The sequence below is a fragment of the Osmerus mordax genome, chromosome 4 (assembly GCF_038355195.1).
Source record: "Osmerus mordax isolate fOsmMor3 chromosome 4, fOsmMor3.pri, whole genome shotgun sequence".
In the NCBI taxonomy this organism is placed as follows: domain Eukaryota; kingdom Metazoa; phylum Chordata; class Actinopteri; order Osmeriformes; family Osmeridae; genus Osmerus; species Osmerus mordax.
Window position 1 is genome coordinate 13174928 of NC_090053.1, and position 22033 is coordinate 13196960.

The 22033-nt window shown below is 45.3% G+C and overlaps 1 protein-coding gene across 1 annotated transcript in view; it reads left to right on the forward strand.

The window, feature by feature from the left end:
• otud7a (OTU deubiquitinase 7A) overlaps positions 1–19828 on the forward strand; it is a 31798-nt gene extending 11970 nt beyond the window's left edge. The window contains exons 7-11 of the mRNA XM_067234730.1: positions 6772–6899; positions 7163–7312; positions 15482–15596; positions 16320–16404; positions 16735–19828. Of these exons, the coding sequence (XP_067090831.1) occupies positions 6772–6899; positions 7163–7312; positions 15482–15596; positions 16320–16404; positions 16735–18291 (2035 nt within the window). The 3' untranslated portion in view covers positions 18292–19828. The remainder of the gene's footprint in view (positions 1–6771; positions 6900–7162; positions 7313–15481; positions 15597–16319; positions 16405–16734) is intronic.
• Positions 19829–22033: the final 2205 nt, after the last annotated feature.

Below are 22033 nucleotides of genomic sequence, written 5' to 3' on the forward strand. Positions count from 1 at the left end.
ACAATTTACCGGGGCAGCTTCTCCACACATTTTGCGTTGTTACTGACAGTGCTCGCTACCAGTGAGCTTTTTATGAATGAGCGATTTTCCACTAAATAATTGTCAAGCTTATTTACGTTTTTGGGGGCATATTTTCAGTTAGCAGATGGTACTGTTTGAATCACGATTCCATCTTCTACTGCCGGTAACGTCGTAGAATAATCTTCAAAGTTGGTTCTTTATTCATGAATGAATGCAATATGAGTAGGCTAAATGCCTGAAAATATCACGAGAAGGGAAAAACTTAAAAGGACGTTTAAGTCATAGAGATTAGGTCAATTTGTTACACCGGTCTGCAAAATGTATTCGTTTTGATTCAGCTATGAGGCTGCCTCTTGCAGGGGAAATGAGAAGACATCTATTTCATTCTACACTTCACTCGTATTTTGAGTTGTAAATGAGCAGGAAAAAATATGCTTTTAAATCTATGTAATCTTTATAAATAATAAGTATGCATTTTTATATAAAATATACAGAAATATCAGTTGTAAAAATGTCATTAAAAAACTGACCCCTGTGCAACCGACGCAAGCAAGCACACCCTACAATTTCCCCAGAAATTGTACCCTCTCTAGTTTTGAATTAGCCATTTCCCCCTACATTAATGTCAAACTTATTTAAGTTTTGGGGGGCATATTTTCAGTTAGCAGACGGTACTGTTTGAATCGCGATTCCATACTGCCAGTGACAACGTTGTTACAGTAGCTTGTTTCAAAGGTGGTTCGCAGCTGTTTCAAAGGGTGTTCTTAATGAAATATGCAATATAAGTAGGCTAAATGCTTGAAAATATCACGAGAAGGGAAAAACTTAGAGGACGGACCCACCTGCAACCGACGCAAGCAAGCACACCCTACAATTTCCCCAGAAATTGTACCCTCTCTAGCAGTGGTAAAATTGGAGGTGGGTAAACTATGAATTTTATTATTTATTTATTATTACGTTTCATTAGGCCTATTTAAATGGAACCAGTAAGGTTGGCTTGTACCTGCATCATCGTATTTGAAAGCACGTTATTAGGCTAGCCGCTAGCGTTTGTCCATGTCTTAATGCAATGTAAACAACGTTTACAAACGTGAATTGATCTTACTCTGTACTTGAGGCCTTTTGCAGGCATCTGTGGGAGTGGGAGCACTCGATAGTCTATTCAAAAATCGCCTGATATCCATGGCTAATATATCCAGTACGAACAGGGCCCCGTTCGTCGTAAGGGTTGAAGCTAAGTTAATCAATTGTCCCTTTAGGGCCGTTAACATTAGCGAGATGAGTGAGAATAGCAAATATCGGTTCGTCAACGGCTGATCCGCATCCAAATCATGTGGTTAAATTCAATCAGGCTAAACTTATCAGGGAAATTGCACGTGCACGTCCTACTTCAAAAGGCAGGAAAGGTCGATCACCAAAACCGTGATTTTCTAACGGTATGATGGCGGAAAATACAAAAGAGAGAGCGGTGATAGGCTATTCTCGCCATCCGAGCAAACTATTATAATGAGTCTCTATAAGACAATAAGCATATATTATCATGGCTAAGTCAAACACCGCCACCGCTGCCAGAGCAAGACAAGCAGCTTGGCAAAAAATTGCCAATAAGCTAAATGCGAAAGTTTTGGGGAAATGTATAGGCTCATCTTAAGTGCCTCATTACCCCAATCAATCAGATCACATTTCTTTAAATGTGCCTGCTTGTATAGGCTTAATGGAAATTAATAATCGAATGAGATCTTGCTAGCAAAAATAATGATCTCAACTCTTTCAGAATAAGTAGGCTAGATAAAAACAAGGCCAAAGAGTATCTAATTGATACGAATTCATAGACAATTATGAGGATATACTGCGCTTATATCATGTAGACCTACTATATATGTGCATGTAGGCCTATGTGTAAATCCCTCTTTGATTTCATTGACTGGGACATGGCCAGGGAATATGATGAATTGATTCATCAGCTGGTTAAGCGCCAAGTACACTTTTCTTACAGCAACGCATGCTGCGGCTTTGCCAATGTTTTCTGCATCGCCTATACTGTATAAAAATGTAGCCTATAGCCTACCTGACGCAAAAAAAACTCAAGGCTATGCAGTCTGAAGAACAGTTAAAGTTTCAAGTAGCTTTATTGTCAATTTCTTCACATGTCAAGACATAAAAAGGAATCGATATGACGTTTCCCACTCTCCCACAGTGAAACATATAAAAAGCACAGGCACAACAGATAAGACAAGACATTTCGTAAAACATAGCGTTACATATTCACATACAGCAGCATAACCTCATAATAAAGCATAAAGCTTGCTGCGGCGAGTGATATTTGCAATGTACGGCCCGAGAAGGTCTTGCAAATAAATGAGTCCTTGACGGCTGAATCGATATCGCTCAAACAAGAACTCATTCGTGTGAAATAAAGGATCTTGGCAATCGCGAAGAACTCTATTGGTATGGAAAGCTAATCGAACTAAAATATAGCTCCTTGGTCAACTGGGTCTCTCAGAAAGGGAGCTGCCATGTTATTTTCCGGGGGTGTGGCAAGCTTATCCAGCTACACTTACGTTAGCCTGCTCTGGAGCAGGTTAGTGCTAATTGATATGTTACTATGGTGATTTATCGAAAGTTGCTTCCACGAACCAAAAAGAGGGGCGTTTTTTATCTTAGCCTGAAAATTAGCTCGCTAAACTGCTTAGCGAGATACGACGAATACCCCCCAGGTAGGCTGATCCACAACGTGTATGTGTTTACATACTTCGTGGATCCTGATTGGTGCCGCAGCCACAACGCATTGATTGGAGGGTCACAGACAGGGGTTACAGCGCAGATGAAATGATTCAGACTACAGCGTATGTTCAACAATATGAAATATGAAGTTTTTGGTGTTTTAAAATTACACCAAATTTATTTAGGATTATTCCAATGGCAGAATACGAGGCGCAGGGAACTTAGATGTTCGTAAATGTACATAAACGCAATTTAGAGGTGGATAAACGCAATTTCCGCAATTTAGAGGTGAATAAACGCTATTTCACAATTTCGGGAGGTGCGTAAACGGCGTTTACGTGCGTTTTGCCCCCACTACATCCCTGCTCTCTAGTGAATGAATGCAATATGAGTAGGCTAAATGCCTGAAAATATCACAAGAAGGGAAAAACTTAAAAGTTTAGAGAGGCTGCCTCTTGCAGGGGAAATGAGAAGACATCTATTTCATTCTACACTTCACTCGTATTTTGAGTTGTAAATGAGCAGAAAAAAAAAGATGCTTTTAAATCTATGTAATCTTTATAAATAATAAGTATGCATTTTTATATAAAATATACAGAAATATCAGTAGTAAAAATGTAATGTTAATGTTAAAAAACGGACCAACCGACCCAAGCAAGCAGACCCTACAATTTCCCCAGAAATTGTACCCTCTCTAGTTGTTGCTTGTTTTTTCTACAGGTACACTTGCACTTATAGCGGTTCATGTTGTTTAATTGTTACTTGTTTAACTACATGCTCTTATGGTTTTTCCCTTTGGCACTTACTTTGGTTGTTCACAATGTGTGCTTCATGTTTTGGCTACTCGCAATGTTTTTGTGGCTTGTTACAAAAATTATTATCAGTGACCTATGCACTTTGTAAAGCTCTCTCTTGAAAGTAGCCTTGGATAAAAGCGTCTCCTAAATGAATAAATGTAAATGTAAATGAAATACTGGAAAATGTGTGTTTTTATTGATTTATTGGCTATGGGTTAATCAATAATCAACATTATCACCAAACCAAAGGTTGGACAAATTGGTCAGTCAGTAGTAGAAGAATGTGCAACAAGTTTGAAGTTTGCATGGTCGATTTTGACAAAGATATTGAAGAAACATTCGGACTGTCTACTCTTTTACCCCGGTCCCTAAATATGACGCGGAGCCTGAACGGAGGTACGAATATGAATGTCTGTTGAATCTCAAATATGAAACTGATTTGACCTCGGTCTAAAGTACTAGGAATAGTGCCCATGTCCGTGATGCAGCTGGTGATTATAATTTCGTAGTTGATTTGATGTTAAGAGTTTGTGCACATTTGCAATGTGCTGGCAGTTTTGACATCAGTAAACACATTAATTTATGTAGCAAAATTCACTGATCTATACTGAAAGTATCCACTTGAAGTTGTCTGTTTGCTCACCGTTTGAAAGCAGCCGAGTCAGCACTGCTAACGTGGACACATCGTTGACGGTTGTAAAAGAACATTAACTTCTAAATACCAGTAGGCTATGGTACCCAAAAAAGTGCAGTGAAAGATTGAATAAAGGTTGTATTCGTGAAAGGTTGTCCAGCAAGTGATGATGCCTAAAGCAATGATAATCAAATTAATGTTGTCTTTATAGGCTAAACCGTTGTGACTTTGTGTAGTCAACACGTCCAGCTATACCTACTGAAATAACCCATCCACTTTAAATATTGTATTTTCCTTATGTATTGTTTTTTTTATTATTATTAGCTAGCCAGTATTTAATCAGTAAAATAGTCTGGATTTTCTGTATCGCTTTATTATTGACATAGCCATCCCAAGTCTTCCGGGAGTCTCCCGCATTTCAATAGCGGCTCCCTGACTCCCGCAAATGCTATACAATCTCCCGGAAATCGGGGATTTTGTATTTAGAGCGAGCGAGAGACTGTGGGGGGGGAGGGGAGGGGGGGTAAATGACTAAATGCTGAAATGCGTGAGACACACGCATTTCAGCTCCTTCACATACGCTTGAGAACCCTGTTTATTCATTTTTACGTTTCATTAGGCCTATTTGGATGGGACCGGTAAGGTTGGCTTGTATCTGCATCATCGTATTTAAAAGAAGGTTAGTAATAGTAGGCTAGCCGTTTGTCCCTGTCTTAATGCGATGTTGTGCAGACCAAAACAACGTTACAAACGTGAATTGATCTTACTCTGTACTTGAGGCCTTTTGCGGGCATCTGTGGGAGTGGGAGCACTCGATGGTCTCTTAAAAAATCGCCTGATATCCATGGTTAATTAATCCATTCCGAACAGTTAGACTAATCCACAACTTGTGTGTGTACTTCGTGGATCCTGATTGGTGTCGCCGCCGTAGCTGCAACGCATTGATTGGAGAGTCACAGACCATACAGCGCACATGAAATGATTCAGACTACAGCGTTTATATATTAAACAATATGAAATTTAGTCTTTGGCGTTTTAAAATTACACCAAATTTATTTCGGATTATTCCAACGGCAGAATACGAGGTGCAGGGAATTTAGATGTGCGTAAACGCGCATAAACGCTATTTAGAGATGGATAAACGCAATTTCTGTAATTTAGAGGTGGATATAAACGGTATTTCGGGAGGTGCGTAAACGGCGTTTACGTTCGTTTAGCCCCCACTACATCCCTGGCTATATCTATATCGTTTAGGCTGCCGAGAGCTAGCTTAGTGCACCTCAGTCAACTCAACATGGCTGAGAGTCGAGAGCAAACTAAGTGTTCCTAGCTACTATAACTCCGGTGCGTTAAGCGCTTAGTTTAATTGAATTGCAAATGCATTTGTTAATCGCAATTGTTCATTAACTAAACACAATTCACTGAAGTTATCATACAGCCTACCTCCAGTGCACATTAGGCCAAGCACTTAGGGAAGGGTATAGGATGGGTCAGATGGCTGAGTGGTTAGGGAATTGGGCTGTCAATCAGAAGTTTGCCGGATCCATTCCTGGCTGTGCCAAATGACGTTGTGTCCTTGGGCAAGGCCCCTCACCCTACTTGCCTCGGGGAGAATGTCCCTGTACTTACTGTAAGTCGCTCTGGATAAGAGCGTCTGCTAAATGACTAAATGTAAATGTAATTTAATGTATAGTGGGAGCTCAACATGGCTAAAAAAGATCCATCTTGTTATTTTGGGGAAATGTCAAAATGCTTATCCAACAATGTCAAACCCGGCACTGCACTCCATTGGATTATAAAAAGGATACCTGCAAAATCTAAACTTTGCAGAGTGCCCAGTTCTCGAGATAACCGTGGGAAACTCGCTGCCCTAAAATCCCATTCCAAAAAATACACGGAAACAGACACAGAGATTCCTGGTATTATTGGAGAAATGTAGGGGGTTTAATATTGTCCAAACAACCATATATTCATAAATATTCATCTAGGCTTAAAAGAAGAGCGGTAAACGGAACAGTGTATTAATAATAACCAAATATGCTGGAATTGCAGTTATTTGGACATAAAACAAGCAACAAACAATGTGATGATCTGGGTGTGCGATGTTTCTGCTTCAACAACATTTCAACAACATTGTGATCTTGTAGCCTTATCTAGGATCCCCAATACTGACCACCTTCATCGTGTTATGGAAGCATAGTGTACTCATTAAGCCTTATGTGTTGAAGCTCTTTTGGACTGTGCTGCGGTAATCAGGTTAGAGATGTGATGGACCTAGGTGGCCCAAGCCCATAAACAGGATGATAGTTGGATCCGAATTAAGAGGCTCTTAATTAGAGTTTGGCAGCACCGCTGTTTGTGTCTATATGAGGACTAATTGTGGCTAAAATTGTAGTGAGCCTGGGAGCTCTGTCATTCACTAATATGGGCAAACATACACATAAACACACACAGACTCAAACACAGTCAGACACTCAAACACATGCACAAACACACCCTGAACAGTTGAAAATGTGTGTCACTTCACCATATGTACCACTGCAAGTCTACAAGGCTGTCTCAGTCCTGAGCAAAGCTTTTCTCCTCTTCCTGCAGGGTGGACAACTCAGAGGAGCCAGTGTATGAGAGCCTGGAGGAGTTCCATGTGTTTGTGCTGGCCCACGTGCTGCGCAGGCCTATTGTGGTCGTAGCTGACACTATGCTCCGAGATTCAGGAGGAGAAGGTAGGACCTCTCTGTCTCTCCTCTACACCAGTGCTTCTGATTTAGTCTCTTATTTATGCTTTGTTTTACTGCGTAGGTTAGTTAAGAAAATTTTCTGATTCAACGGCTTTACAGGAAGCAAAAGGAATGCATCAGGGATTGAGATTAGAATTAAAAGATGCAAAAACAGCAGCAGCATGCAAACAGCAGGCAATACACATGTTGCCTTTCTGGTGTTGTGGACTGTAGGGCTGAAACACTGACCTTGTAATGTCTCATTCCAGCATTTGCCCCCATTCCTTTTGGAGGGCTGTACCTGCCCCTAGAGGTGCCCCCCAACCGCTGTCACTGCTCTCCCCTGGTGCTGGCCTATGATCAGGCACACTTCTCTGCCCTGGTCTCCATGGAGCAGAGGGATCAGCAGCACGAGCAAGGTAGAACCCTGCTGCCCACCATCTCATCTGGCACACCACCACCTCATCATCATCATCATAATCTAGCTCTGACAGCACAGGGGTCAGGGGTCATCCACAGAGTGAAGACAGAATGTTCAGAAAGCGGTGCTCTGAGTAAAACTGCAGTTCAAGGCATTCTCATCCAAGGGTACCAACGTTCCTGAACCTTTTTCTTGTTCTGAAAGTACAAAATGCCCACCGCAATGGTATTGAAACTCTAGACCAATGTGGTCTTTGCCTTTGAATAAGAGAGCAGTCTGAGAGAGCCATCAGCCTGCCTGTCATCCAGTTTGAATAATGCATCAGTCCAGTCTAATCACTTAGTGATTCATTATTAAAGCAGCCTATTAAACACCAGATGCAAGAGAATAGACGAGCGAGTGCTGGGGATGCAGTAGAGGGTGGACCTCTATCTCTCCCAAGACTGTCTCAGCTTCTTACCTCTGAGCATACGGACGTGAATGTGGGTAATACAAAACACTAACTTTGCCCTTAGAACAGGATGTGGGCTTCTTTAGACTAGTTGGTGCTTTCAGTAACTTTTGAACATGTGGTAATGTGAGTAGCACATACACATGATTGACGTGTAGTCTGCTAAAATCATCTCCTTGCACTTATTTGAACATCCTGTTTCTCTGTGACCCTCACATTGGAGTTGGCTGGCGCTCTGGGGCACAAGGATTTCCTCAGACTCATAAATAGACTGATCTCCTTGACAACCGTCCCTTGGTAGTCACAGCACTCCTCTGTATCTGCATCAGTGGGTGGAACAGACTTGTCATCAGCATGGGCAGACGGCCAACTCTCTTTTTCCCTGTCTCGCTCTCACTCCCTCGATCACTCTCTCACTCGGTCCTTTTCTCCTTCCATTTCTCTTTTTCTGTCTCTATTCCTTTCAGTCTTTCTCTTTCTCACTATCTCTTTCTCTTGCCTCTCTCTATCCCTCTCTCCTTTCTCTATTCTGAGCTTGTAGACACCAACCCAGTCATTCGTGTCGGTACAGAGCTCCAGACCAGACATATCAGACTTGCTGACAGATGACATTACTAACTTGTTATTTGGTGCCTGAAGTCATTTTATATAAAACCAGCAGCACATCAAAGACTAAGAAGTCCGGGGCCCATAATTGTTCAGATGCCTTTTTTATGGAGTTGTTTTACTCCAGGGCAGACAGAGAGTAATAGATTTGTCCAGCAGGTGGTGCTCATGTGCAAAGAGCTTCTCAGTATGCAGTTCCCGGAGATGTGCATGTGACAACAGACAGGGACAGAATGTACTATTAGATGATCTGGATACGTAATTTTGCTGCCACTGTCCAGACTGATTTTTCTGTGCTATTAAATATCATACTGTTGCTCAAGGATGTTGTGTTGTGGGATGTAGTGTAAGTTATTCAAGGTATTAATGGCATCACAGACACAGCTGGGTAATGGCTTACATTCGTTGCTTTACTATTCGTATTAAGCTTCTATATAATCTAAATTATCTTCAGTTATGCTCAGTAAACCCCAGGCCAAATGCAGATCTGTCCTGCCCGGCCCATACTGTGCCCCTACCCTGGCCCCCAGACCACCCCAACACTGCTATCTGAACAGGTGCCTGCCAGGCAGCCAGACAGACCCACTTTACCACTGCCAAATAGGGCAGAGCCTCCCAAGCCAGCCCTAAGCTTACCACCACAGCACCACATATGGGCAGTCACAGGCCGGGTCCCAACAAAACACCTCTAACTGCTTCTGAGACTGGCCTCTCGCACACTCCTGAGCCAGAGGGTTGTTCACTCTCAGTTCACCTTGTCGACGTGTGTCCTGCTAGCCATGTGGAATGTGTGTTCAGGTGTCTGTACGTCCCAGGCTGCTGGAATACCAGGTCTTTCTTCATATGGCTCTGTGAAAGAGCCGACATGGTCCCTCCCAATAAGCTGAACCTAAATCACACTGACACCCCACACCACTGGCCCTATTATACAGTTTGTTTGCTTGGCTGTGGCTGGTTTGATGTCGGCTCTACTGAGACTGCCACCACCACACCTAGCAGGACCAGGTTGAAAAGGATGCAGGCGTAATGTTTATTTAGACTGATCTCCTTTGGTAACCCACCCTCCCTCCATCCCTCAACAAGCAGTAATTTGTATTATGATTACTCAAGCTGAACTAAGAAAGTAACGAAGAAAGAAAACTATAGTCCTTTACTGCTACTAGACCAATGCATACCGACTGTGATAATGTTGGGCCTCTCTGAAGACAGCGACAGACATTTAGATGTGTGCGTTTTTGCCCCTGTGGTTAAGCAGCGTGTGAGAGGCCCATCTGAAAGCTCCAGAGCTATTTCCAGCCGTGTTTCCAGTATCAGAGACCTGGCATCACTTCCTCAGAGCTTCAACTCTGCCTTAATGGAAATAAATTACCTTTTTCATGCATAGACCACCAACACAACACAATACCAGCCGACTAGCTTTCAGAAAGTTTTACTGCCAAAGACATCCTGTTATTCAAATTGTAATCATCATAATGGCATCAATTTGGTAATCAGACCGGATGTGAGAACTAGTTTTTTGGTTTTATGTGGCATTTCAAAAGTGTACTCATCCAGTTGATTGCGACCATGTTTCTTCTTTCAAAACAGGTTTAATTGTGTGGATGATGGTAGTTTGTTTTGGTGGAGTAGGCCCTTTGAATTCACAATTATGCAGAGTTGCCAATGTCTGGAATTCAATTTGTTCATAATCCAGCAGTTCTTCCAAAGTATCATTTCAAAATGCATTCACCCTGGGTTTTGGTAGCTGGAAGATTGGTTAAAGTCTAATGTGTTTTTATGAAAACACGTCCTGTGTAAAACCCCATTTCCTTCAGTCACGGCATCCCAGGAGAAGTCAGCCCCTGGAATCCTCTTTCTTCTTCTTTTGTCTCAGTCCCTTCTGAGACTGCACGCAGTCGTGCACAGCTCGCGCTTCTCAGAAAGCCATGACATCATCCATCCATCACATAAGCTCTGTGAATAAGTCATTTAAGGACAGCAGTCCGAGTCTGCCAGCGAGGATAGTAAAGGCATTACACTTCAGTCCCCTGGAGCTGAATTGGCAGCGCTAGTCTGGAACTGGATCTGGCCCAGATGGGAACAACAGCACACACAGCACTTTGGACTGGCGAGGAAAGCAGACAGCTGCATCTTGCGAGCCAGGACGCAACCCCACAGACCCCTTCTGCCCGCTGCCTGACCCGGCTGGGAACTGACTTAGTGTGTGCATGTGTCAATGGGTTTGTTTGTGTGTGTGTCAAAGCTAAATAAGACAGTTGTATAAGTGGTCCTCCCACTCAGCCCAGTATCCTATTTTCCTAGAACTGAACAAACTGTGCCTTCACCCCCTCTCATGCCTTGGCAGCCTTGCCAGACTGCACAATCAGACTGATCTGGATTCCCCTCCTGAACTGAGGTGCAAAGTATGTTTTAAATCATAGACGGCCTTAAGGCACCTCAGAGCGAGTATGTCAAATTCCCAGACAAGTTTAATTTATCAATGCATTGAACAAACCAATGACCTGCTGATGTGGTGCGATTTGTTTGCTCTGTGAAAGTGACAGTGGTATGTTTCAAGCCAAGTGGTTTAATGTAGCCTCTGCCATTTGATCCCATGAACAGATGGAACAGAATGGTTTTATGGATGTCTGGGTTAGGGTAACATGTCCTCTCTATTGACTCTCTCTCTCTTCTCTCTTTCTGTATCTCTTTCTCTGTCTATCTTTGTCTGCTATTTACGTTCTCTATCTTTCTAAGTCTTTCTCTGCCTCTAAATCGCTCTTTTTTTTATCACTTTCACTCCCTCCCTCACACACATACACACACAAACACATATTGACTCAGACACTACCATTATGTGGGCCCAGTGCTGAAGGTGTAACTACTGTCCGTGTCCATTGAGCAGTGGGAGTCCTGTTGGGAGAAGAGCAGCATGCTGGCATTGAGGAGCGCATTGGCGTGAGGAGGGTAGACTGTGTGCTCCATCTGGGGTTGACAGAGAGGGCTGGAATGTCTTCTGCTGAACAGCCTGTATCTTCCTGTTGTCACAAGGACAGCAGCCCCCTCACCGTGCTACCTCTAATGAGCAGTCAGGTGGGCAGTAGAGAGGGCCTTAGAGGTCCCCATCTACATTTACATTTACATTTATTCATTTAGCAGACGCTTTTATCCAAAGCGACTTCCAAGAGAGAGCTTTACAAAGTGCATAGGTCACTGATCATAACAACAAGATAGCCAAAAAACATCGCGAGTTGCCAAAACATGAAGCACACATTGTGAACAACCAAAGTAAGTGCCAAAGGGAAGAACCATAAGAGCATGTAGTTAAACAAGTCACAACCAAACAACATGAACAGCTATAAGTGCAAGTGTACCTGTGGAAAAAAGCAAGCAACAGTAATAAAACAATATATCACAGCGAGAACCAAAAATTTAAATCAGTTACCACTAACCACAAGAGCAACAAGTCTCTAAGCAAGAGTCATTGTGATCCTTGAGGAAACTAACATTGGGTCAAGCGAACCGTTCCTAAGTACCGTTGTACTCCCGGAACAAGTGCGTCTTGAGCCTTTTCTTGAAGGTGGAGAGACAGTCAGTGTCTCTGATGGAGGTGGGGAGTTGATTCCACCACTGGGGGGCCAGACAGGAGAAGAGCTTGTGTTGGGACCGGGCGGTCTTGAGCGGTGGGACCACCAGGCGGTTGTCTGAAGAAGACCGTAGGTGGCGGGTGGGGGTGTAAGGCTGCAGGAGAGACTTGATGTAGACGGGTGCAGTCCCGTTCACTGCTCGGAAGGTCAATACCAGGGTCTTGAATCTGATACGGGCCATGATAGGTAGCCAGTGGAGAGAGATGAGGAGCGGGGTAACATGGGAGCGTCTGGGTAGATTGTAGACCAGGCGAGCCGCCGCGTTCTGAATCCTCTGAAGAGGGCGGGTTGCACATGCTGGGAGACCAGCGAGCAGAGAGTTGCAATAGTCCAACTTGGAGAGGACGAGTGCTTGGACTAGCAGCTGGGTGGAGTGCTCAGACAGGTATCTCCTGATCTTCCGGATGTTGTAGAGGGTGAATCTACACGACCGGGAGACCGCAGCAATGTGGGCCGTGAGGGAGAGCTCGTCGTCCATGGTAACCCCAAGGTTCCTGGCAGAGGATGAAGGGGTCACCGTCGCAGATCCCAGGGTGATTGAGAGATCGTGGGAGATGGAGGGTTTAGCCGGGATGATGAGAAGTTCTGTTTTGGCGAGGTTCAGCTGGAGGTGGTGCTCGGTCATCCAGGCGGAGATGTCTGTGAGGCAGGCCTCAATCCTAGCTGAGATCCCCGGATCGGTCGGGGGGAACGACAGGTACAGCTGCGTGTCGTCAGCGTAGCAGTGGTAGGAGAAGCCATGGGAGGTGATGATTGGTCCAAGTGAGGTGGTGTACAGAGAGAAGAGGAGGGGTCCAAGGACGGAGCCCTGTGGGACACCAGTGGAGAGCTGGCGAGGGCCCGACAGTTTGCCTCCCCAGGAAACCTGGTAGGATCTTCCCGACAGGTAGGATGAGATCCACTGGAGTGCAGTGCCAGTGATGCCCATCTCAGAAAGTCTGGCGAGCAGGATCTGGTGGTTAACCGTATCAAACGCTGCAGAAAGGTCCAGCAGAATGATAACGGATGACCTGGAAGCCGCTCTGGCAGACTGGAGGGCAGTGGTGACTGAAAGGAGGGCAGTCTCTGTGGAGTGGCCAGTCTTGAAGCCCGATTGGTTGGGGTCAAGCAGGTTGTTCTGAGAGAGAAAGTTAGACAGTTGGTTAGATACAGCACGTTCAATTGTTTTTGAAAGGAAGGGTAACAGTGATACCGGTCTGTAGTTCTGGAGAACGGCAGGGTTAAGGGAGGGTTTTTTGAGTAGAGGGGTAACTCTAGCCTGTTTGAAGGCAGAGGGGAAGGTGCCAGAGGTGAGAGAGGAGTTTAGGACATGGAGAAGAAAAGTTATGATGGAGGGGGAGATGGTTTGAAAGAGAGGGGAGGGTATAGGATCAAGGGGACAGGAGGTGGGGCGATGAGAGAGAATGAGGTCAGAGATCTCTGCCTCAGACAGGGGAGAAAAAGAGTTTAGACATTTAGTTGGGTCAGTCATGGAGGGTGAGAGGGTAGGAAAGGTGGGTTTAGGGAACCGACTGCTAATGTCGGCGACTTTTTTCTCAAAGAAGGAGGAGAAGTCGTCTGCTGTCAGGGTGGAGGGAGGGGGTGGGGGAGGTGGGTTAAGAAGGGTGGAGAAGGTAGAGAAAAGTTTGTGGGGGTTTGAAGCAGAGTTAATTTTGTTCAGAAAGTAGAGGGTTTTAGCACCAGTTATGTGAGAAGAGAAGGATTTGAGGAGGGAGTGATACTTATCAAGGTCCAGACCGCCTTTGGACTTGCGCCATCTCCTCTCGGCTGCCCGAAGGGTGGACCGTTCTTCACGAATAACATCCGTAAGCCACGGGCAGGAGGGAGAAGATCGTGCAGGCCTGGTTGACAGGGGACAGAGAGAGTCAAGTGATGCAGTTAAATTGGTTAACAAGGTGTCGGTGGCAGTGTTAGTGGGGTGGGACGAGAACTCGTCAATGGGGGGGAGGGAGGATGTTACAATAGAGGAGAAATGGGAGGGGGATAGGGAGCGGAGGTTGCGCCGGAAAGTTACAAGGGGAGGGGAGGTAGAAGGAGTTGGAGGGAGAGAGATAGAGAATTGGATAAAGTAGTGATCAGAAATATGCAGTGGGGTTACAGAGGTTAAGTCAGTGATACAGTTACGTGTCAGGATGAGGTCTAGCTGTTTGCCTGCCTTGTGGGTCGCCGGTGTGCTCAGCAGCGTCAGGTCGAAGGAGGTCAGGAGAGACAAGAAGTCGACGGCCTGAGTTCCTTGGAGGTGGATGTTGAAGTCCCCAAGGACTATCAGGGGGGTTCCATCATCCGGGAGGACGCTGAGGAGCATGTCCAGCTCCTCCACAAAGTCGGCTAGCGGGCCTGGTGGGCGATAAAGAACAATTAAGCATGCTTTGATAGGATCAGTTAGCATCGCATAATGGTGTTCAAATGATTTGGCAGTAACAGGGAGTGGTGTGGATGTGTATTTAATATGTGGGGAAAGAAGCAACCCTGTCCCACCACCCCGCCCGGTTGAGCGGGGTGAGTGAGTGAAGGAGTGGTTGACGGAGAGAGCAGCTGGAGTTGCAGTGTTCTCAGGGCGGATCCATGTCTCTGTCAGCGCAAGGGCATGAAGAGAAGCATGAGATGCAAACGCTGGGATGAAGTCTGCCTTGTTCACAGCGGACTGGCAGTTCCAGAGCCCTATAGAAAGAGAGAGGGCAGGTGGAGAAGATCTGGATAGGTAGCGAAGGTTAGAAGTTGACCGTATATACTCACTCGGATTAGGAAAAAACAGAACCCCCGCCCTCACATGCTGACACGCAGACACCACAGAAAAAAAACACTCAAGTTTCCTCTCAAGGAAGGGTGTGTGCCTGTGTCTGTTTCGTGTTCTCAGTTCAGCGATTAGTGTTGACATTTTCTGAAATGTTCATTTGATGGAGAATCAGAGAAGAAAGAAAAGATATCCAGTATTGTAGCCCTTTCATTGTCCTACTGACTTTTGTATTGGCTGGGCTCTAACTCACCCATGTGCTCATGTCATTGCTGACAGTCAAGAAGACGGATTGGAAGTTATGTTCTCAAGGCTGAGCCCAGTTGAAGGGTCTGAAGAGCAATGAAGGGTTCAGAGTCATTAATCTGGGCTCAGGCTTAGACACACACTCGTTTGGACATTGCAGTTGTACAATTGGCCCTGGTCACTGGCCTTTCTATGCATTTTTATCACGCTGTCAAATAGGTTTCATGCATATCCTCTCCCTGGTCTCGATTCCCCAAGGCAATATCAAGGCTACTGTGCATAAAAAAGTCTGAATAATCCAGTGAGAATACCTTTAAAAAAAAATTGCCACACACATTGCTGTCTACATCAAACCATTGATGTCTCTGTTTTATCCAGCCCCAGGTGGATAGTTTGATTGAATCCTACCAGGAGTGTGAATATCACATATGACCCTGGTGTCCAGATGTACAGTATATCCCATAATGGCATCTCAGTCCTGATCTCCTCTCTTCCCTGTTCCAGCTGTCATCCCACTGACTGACTCAGAGCACAGACTCCTGGCACTCCACTTTGCTGTGGACCCAGGGAGGGACTGGGACTGGGGGAGGGACGACAATGACAACACCATGCTAGCCAAGTAAGCAAGCCACACCCCAACACTGGGTGTCCCTGTCATGGAAGCCCCAGCCAAACCAGTGGTGGACAGAGAAGGAGAGAGGGAGCAAGGGAGAGGATGGAGGGGAGGAGGAAGAAAGAGAAAGAAGGGAGGAGGTAAAGGTAGAATGTAATGGGGGGGAGGAGTAATAAGAAGATGATATAAGTAGGGACAGGGGGAGAGGGGGAGAAGGGGATGAGGGAGAGAGAAGGAGGAGAATGAAGATAGGGAAGACACGGAGGGAAGGACCAGTAGAATTGGAGGGAGGGAGGGAAATGATTGGGAGAGAGGGAGAAAGGGGGGCATGTTCAAGGCTCTTGTGTGAAGGATTTAGCTATCCTACAAGGCTGCAGGCTTTCACGTCACTTGTGTGTAGAGAAAATATGTGAGCTGTGTATGTTAGTGTAGTGAATGGAACCAGTAGTGGGGCTGGTTAAAGCAGCTCATAGGATCAGCTCAACCGACTGGCCTCTGGGTTCACAATGGAGTTTATCTGTTTCACTTTCCTGCCAGTAAGTTGCTCAGTAACAAATTAATTCAGAACATCCTGGTATGAATGTGAAACAAATGCCCTTACTGTGCTTAGTGTAAGAGCATAAACAGTCAAATATACATCAATATGTACTTATTGGAAAGGCTCAGGGCCTGACTGGGATGTAAATAGGTATTAGGTTCTAATCATGGTGTTGGTCTCCTTCCTCACAGTCTCATACTTTCCCTGGAGGCCAAACTGAATCTGCTGCACAATTACATGAATGTAACATGGATAAGAATTCCGTCAGAAACAAGGGTAAGGACTTCATTTGTTTTTGGCTTCAATCTATTTGTTTCATCTAATTAAGGCACAGATGGACTTTTCATCAAACACAGATTCTGATTATATCTGTCAATGTGTAATGTAAAGACTGAACATGGCTTCCTCCCAGTTTCTCCTCACGAGGGCTGGGGTCTTTCTACGCAGAAAGCAGATGAATGAGATGACGTTGATTCGTTATAGAATGTTTCCATGAGAAAACAGACAAAAAGACATCCAGATTTGTAGGCCTAGATATTGATTCAAAAGTTAAGATTCATGGATTGAAAGCGTGTCTGTGTGTGCAAACATGCGTGTTTCCTGCAGGCTCCCCTGGCTCAACCGGAGTCCCCCACAGCATCTGCAGGTGAAGACGTCCAGTCTCTAGCTGAGTCCATAGACTCAGACCGTGAGTCTGTGGGCAGCAACTCCAACGTCAACAGTGGCAAGCCAGGCAAGGACAAGGACAAGCAACGCAAGGACAAGGACAAGAACAGGGCTGACTCAGTGGCCAATAAGCTGGGCAGCTTCAGCAAAACCCTTGGGATCAAACTGAAGAAGAACATGGGTGGTTTAGGAGGTTTGGTCCATGGCAAGATAAACAAGTCCAACACTGTCTCGGGACGCAGCGCAGAGAACGGAGAAAAGGTGAAAAAGAAAGAGTCTAAGACCAACAAGGGGAGTAAGGAGGAGGCAGGCCAGTCTGCCAGCTCCACATCGTCTGAAAAGGCCACTAGCCCCTCCCCCACAGACAGGCACAGGCCTTCTGGCTCGTCCCCTGCCGAGAGGCAGGAAGGCACAGGGAGAAGCTCAGGAGAAAAGAGCCTGGACAACTGGAAGTACAGCACTGACGTTAAGCTCAGCATAAACATCCTGCGAGCTGCCATGCAGGGCGAACACAAGTTCATCTTCGGGGGCCTGCTGTTGACCAGTCACCGGCACCAGTTCCACGAGGAGATGATCAGCTTCTACCTGAGCAGTGCCCAGGAGCGCTTCAGCCAGGAGCAGGAGACCAGGAGGAAGGAGGGGGAGAAGAAGCCCCCTTCCAACGGGGTGTCACTGAGGAAGCCCGAACAGGAGAGTGTCTTCAAGAGGGAGAGATCTGACAGCTCCCCGCCAGACAGCTGGTCTCCCCTCCACCCCCGTCACCACAGTGACAACCCCCACACCCAGCTGCCCCTCAAGGCGCAAGGCAGGAACATCCCCACCCCTGCTGCAGCCCCTCCAGTCCCTACCTCTCTGCCCCCACTTACCCCACCTCCAGCCCTACCCTCAGTCTCATACCCCTCTCAAACTCCAATCCCCACCCCTTACTCCTCCCCTAGTAATGGTGCTAAGAGGGCTGGGCCTGCCCCTGTGTCCGCCCACTACAGCCATACCCCGCCCATCCAAAGACACAGCGTTGTACACCTACGGGATGTCAGCGTGGAGTCCTCCAGCTTCCAGGGGGAGCCCTACAGGCCCGTGGTGGGCACCCTAAAGACCTGCGCCACGTACCCCCAACAGAACCGATCCCTGTCCTCTCAAAGCTACAGCCCAACATGCTTGTCTGGCGTCCATGTTGGAAATGCAGGTGAGGCGCTCCCCTACAACATGCCTGGGGAACACAAGTCTCACACCTACACCAACGGCTTTGACACAGGCGACATCAAGGACTGCCTGGATTTCGCAGACGAGGACCCGTCGGCACACACCTGGCTCAATCAAGACCAGACCAAAGGGTGGAGCTCGGGGATCCCCATGTACTACTACCTGCAGAGACGCTGTAGGAGGGAGAACTGCTCCTTCTACGGCAGGCCAGAGACAGAGAACTACTGCTCCTACTGCTACAAAGAGGAGCTTAAACGCAGGGAAAGGGAGAGCAAGGTGTACAAGCCAGGATAGCCTCTGCTTAGCCTACATCAACTGCTCCAAGCTAAAGAAACTACGACAACACTCTTGGCACTCTGCAGTTAGTGCAACATACAGTAACAGCAAACATTTTCCTACTCTGTCAGAAGAAAAATATTCTGTTACCCCTTGTTATTTTCTCCTCTATCTCCTGTGCTGTATGTTCAAAGTGGATGGGAAAGTCACATAGCCTTTGTTGAGAAATGAAAGCGAACCGTGTTAACTTTGGCGGGACAGTTGTTGTATGTTTTATCTGTTTGAATGCAATACTTTTTTATGTGTGTTTGTAGACTGCATTTAAAAATATAAATTGTGCCACATGTGCACTACTAAAATTACAGATTTTTTTAAAGTAATAATGTTGTGATTTTAGCTGCTTCGAAGCTCACTCCCTCTCATGGTTTGTCTATGCACCCTTAATATCAACCACTGTGTCTGTTTGTGCATTGATAAAGGATGATGTCCAACTTAAATTCAGTCATTATGCTATTGTGCTGGACAACAGTAATGTGCATAACATGGCGTGTGATCTTTGACCTGATGTACCAAGGAATGTGTCCATTTTAGATAAACCAATTCAGAGGTCTGATTCCTGAAACAAGAAATGCCAGTGTAAAACTCAGACTTCTATCACATCATGCAGTAATTGCAATAGCTGATTGTGTTTGAATATGGAGTTGCAGTGCATAAGCAGATGTCATGTGAGAATTCTGGCTCTGAAGACTTCCGCTGTCACAATCACTGCCAAGCCGCAGTCCCCAGCACTCTTTAGATTCTATTCCATACGTACATTCCGTGACAGATAACATTGAACCCACTAGGTGAATAGGTTCTCAGGTATGCAAGGCTTGAAGTTTTGTTGGGCCCTTTGTTTGTTAATTGATTTATATCAGTTTAACAAAACGTGTTTATAAGCCCCTTGATATTCTAGGCAGAATTTATTGAGAGGAGGTGTGGATCACTGCATCCAAAATTCCGAATGTTTGATGTGAGATGTATGTTTTTGCACGGCACAACACTGTGTGCCATCATGCTACTAGCACTGTGTTGGCCACCAGTCAAACGTTAGATAGCCTCTCTTATTCTTCTCTATCAGGAGGCCATTAATAGAACCTGCTGCTCAGAGCACCTCAAGCCTTTGTGATATCATTAGTGCTTTAACCAATCCGTGGGTTTCCAACCCCAGGTCTCCAAGTGCTTTTTTGCTCATTCTACATGACTAATGTAAAAAAAATAAATAACTTCCAATTAGATAATCTGCTGTGATCTTGTCTGTCTGTTCTGGAGCCCACCCTGTCCTTAGTGAGCACGTCCTGGCCAATGAAGTCCACTGCTTTCTGTGTTTACTTCCACCTTTCTACTCCAAACACAGCAATGTCCCTCCTCTTTCTACCTATGTGACCAGTTCATGGACTCTCACCATATTATTAAAACTGTAAAATATGATTTTGTATTCATTTGAGAGTTTTACACTAGAAATGATTAATTCCATTAATCAAAATGGAAAAATAAGACGTTTATTGCAACAACTGCGTGGTCTGTGTTTTTTTGTTCTGTGTATGCACATGATTAAAATGTAATTCTAAGAGTATTTGGGAGTAGCTTTATGACTGCTTAGACTAAGGTCACCGGCTTACTCTATCCTAGGAAGATGATAGGAAATCTGTCTTGCCATACCTCTAAGGATCTAACACACATCTTTGTATACCTGCATATTTTTACAGTAAACAACAGTAGTTGCATCAACAGTCAAAATTATTTGAAAATATATTTTATCTCAGTTCTATTTTCTCAGTCAGTCTCATTCATTTGTGTAATGTTATAAACAAGAAGTAGAGGTGGATGAAATCCTATTAAACTTGTCTGGTCTGGGGTTATGGAGTTATTAACATTTGTATGAGTCCTGTCAAATAAGGTAGCATTCCAAATCTGAAACTGCCTCGTTCCTCTAGTGGGAAAGTCCACTTTGCTACACTGGAAGACCTTGGTAAAAAATAAAAAAGACAGTACTAAATGTCCTTGGTGCATTAACAATATATGGATCCTCATATTTTGAAGTCTTTAAATCTTAATCTGAGAGAATAACTGTTTAGGATGAAAGGGTATCACATCTAACTTCTGTTAAGGAGAGCCATCTGCCATTTCAAGGAAAGGGTGAACAGCTCTGAACTTTCTTACTCACATTTACATGTGACTATGGATGGTGAGAGAGCCCAGGAACAGGCCAACTGCCTTTCAGGATTCTAACATGACCTAGTTTACTGTGTGTGTGCGTGAGTGCATGTGTTTGGTGTGTTTGTCTTCTCTTTCTAATATGTCCCCTTCTCTCTCCATCACTCTGTCCATCCTGTTTTAGAAGGCTTATCCAGACAGCTGCAGTAGGAGTGAACTTTTCCATGTCTCGTGATAGTACTGATAGCCAAAGCAGTATGTGTGTGTCTAAGACTCACTTATCAGTCTTGAATCACTTCCCTATGCTCCAGTTCATGGCTGACTCACTGTTATATCACTGTTCTCACACAGAACCTAGAACCACATACTTGTCATTACGTGCAGGTGTTTGCACGGTTTGAATGGGGGCGTAATATTTACATTTAGTCATTTAGCAGACGCTCTTATCCAGAGCGACTTACAGTAAGTACAGGGACATTCCCCCGAGGCAAGTAGGGTGAAGTGCCTTGCCCAAGGACACAACGTCAGTTGGCATGACCGGGAATCGAACTGGCAACCTTCGGATTACTAGTCCGACTCCCTCACCGCTCAGCCACCTGACTCCCTGTCAGCCACCTGACTCCCTCACCGCTCAGCCACCTGACTCCCTCACCGCTCAGCCACCTGACTCCCTGTCAGGCACCTGACTCCCTGTCAGGCACCTGACTCCCTGTCAGGCACCTGACTCCCTGTCAGGCACCTGACTCCCTGTCAGGCACCTGACTCCCTGTCAGGCACCTGACTCCCTGTCAGGCACCTGACTCCCTGTCAGGCACCTGACTCCCTGTCAGGCACCTGACTCCCTGTCAGGTGGCTGAGCCTGATATTAACTCCTGTTAATATTAATTAACAACCTAAAGCCTCAAACTAAATGTATGTATATCGGCCGCAACGTTAATTGTCCACTTCTTTATCGTGATCTCGTTTCCTCTCATTCGAAAACACATGCTGAGAGAGACAGAGTGTATTGTGTTTCCGTGTCTGTGGTTACCCATTTCTTAGAATTCTTTTGAATTTGCATGAGGGTCCTCCCTGCTGTTTGGAGCAACAAAGAGCTCTATCAGACACACGCAGCAGTCTTTTGGCAAGCCTCTCACGCTCTCTGGGAGGAGACAGCCTTGGATCCATGCTGCCACTTGCATGGATGGAAGTCATCTCCCTCTAAGATACTGATGAAAAATTCTAATTAGAATAATCCTGCTTTTATGTCACTTTCAGCTGCATCTGTAGCCTCTCTCACGTAATCAGCCTGTACTGGCGAATGAAACAAAATGGAGATGTATTTCTATAAATATTGATGCTCCTGATGAGCACATGGACTACGCTTTAAGATATTCAAATTAAACCAAAGAGTGATTAAGTACATTTACATGTACACAGTATGGAAAGGTGACCTTAGATGCCTTTCTAAGAAGTTAGACATATTAACCACAGAACGATCGAGCGATAGGCCACTTTGAGATACTATGGTTTTATTAACCATATTCAGAATGTTTGTGGCGCTAGACATTTCTTGGGCGTGTGT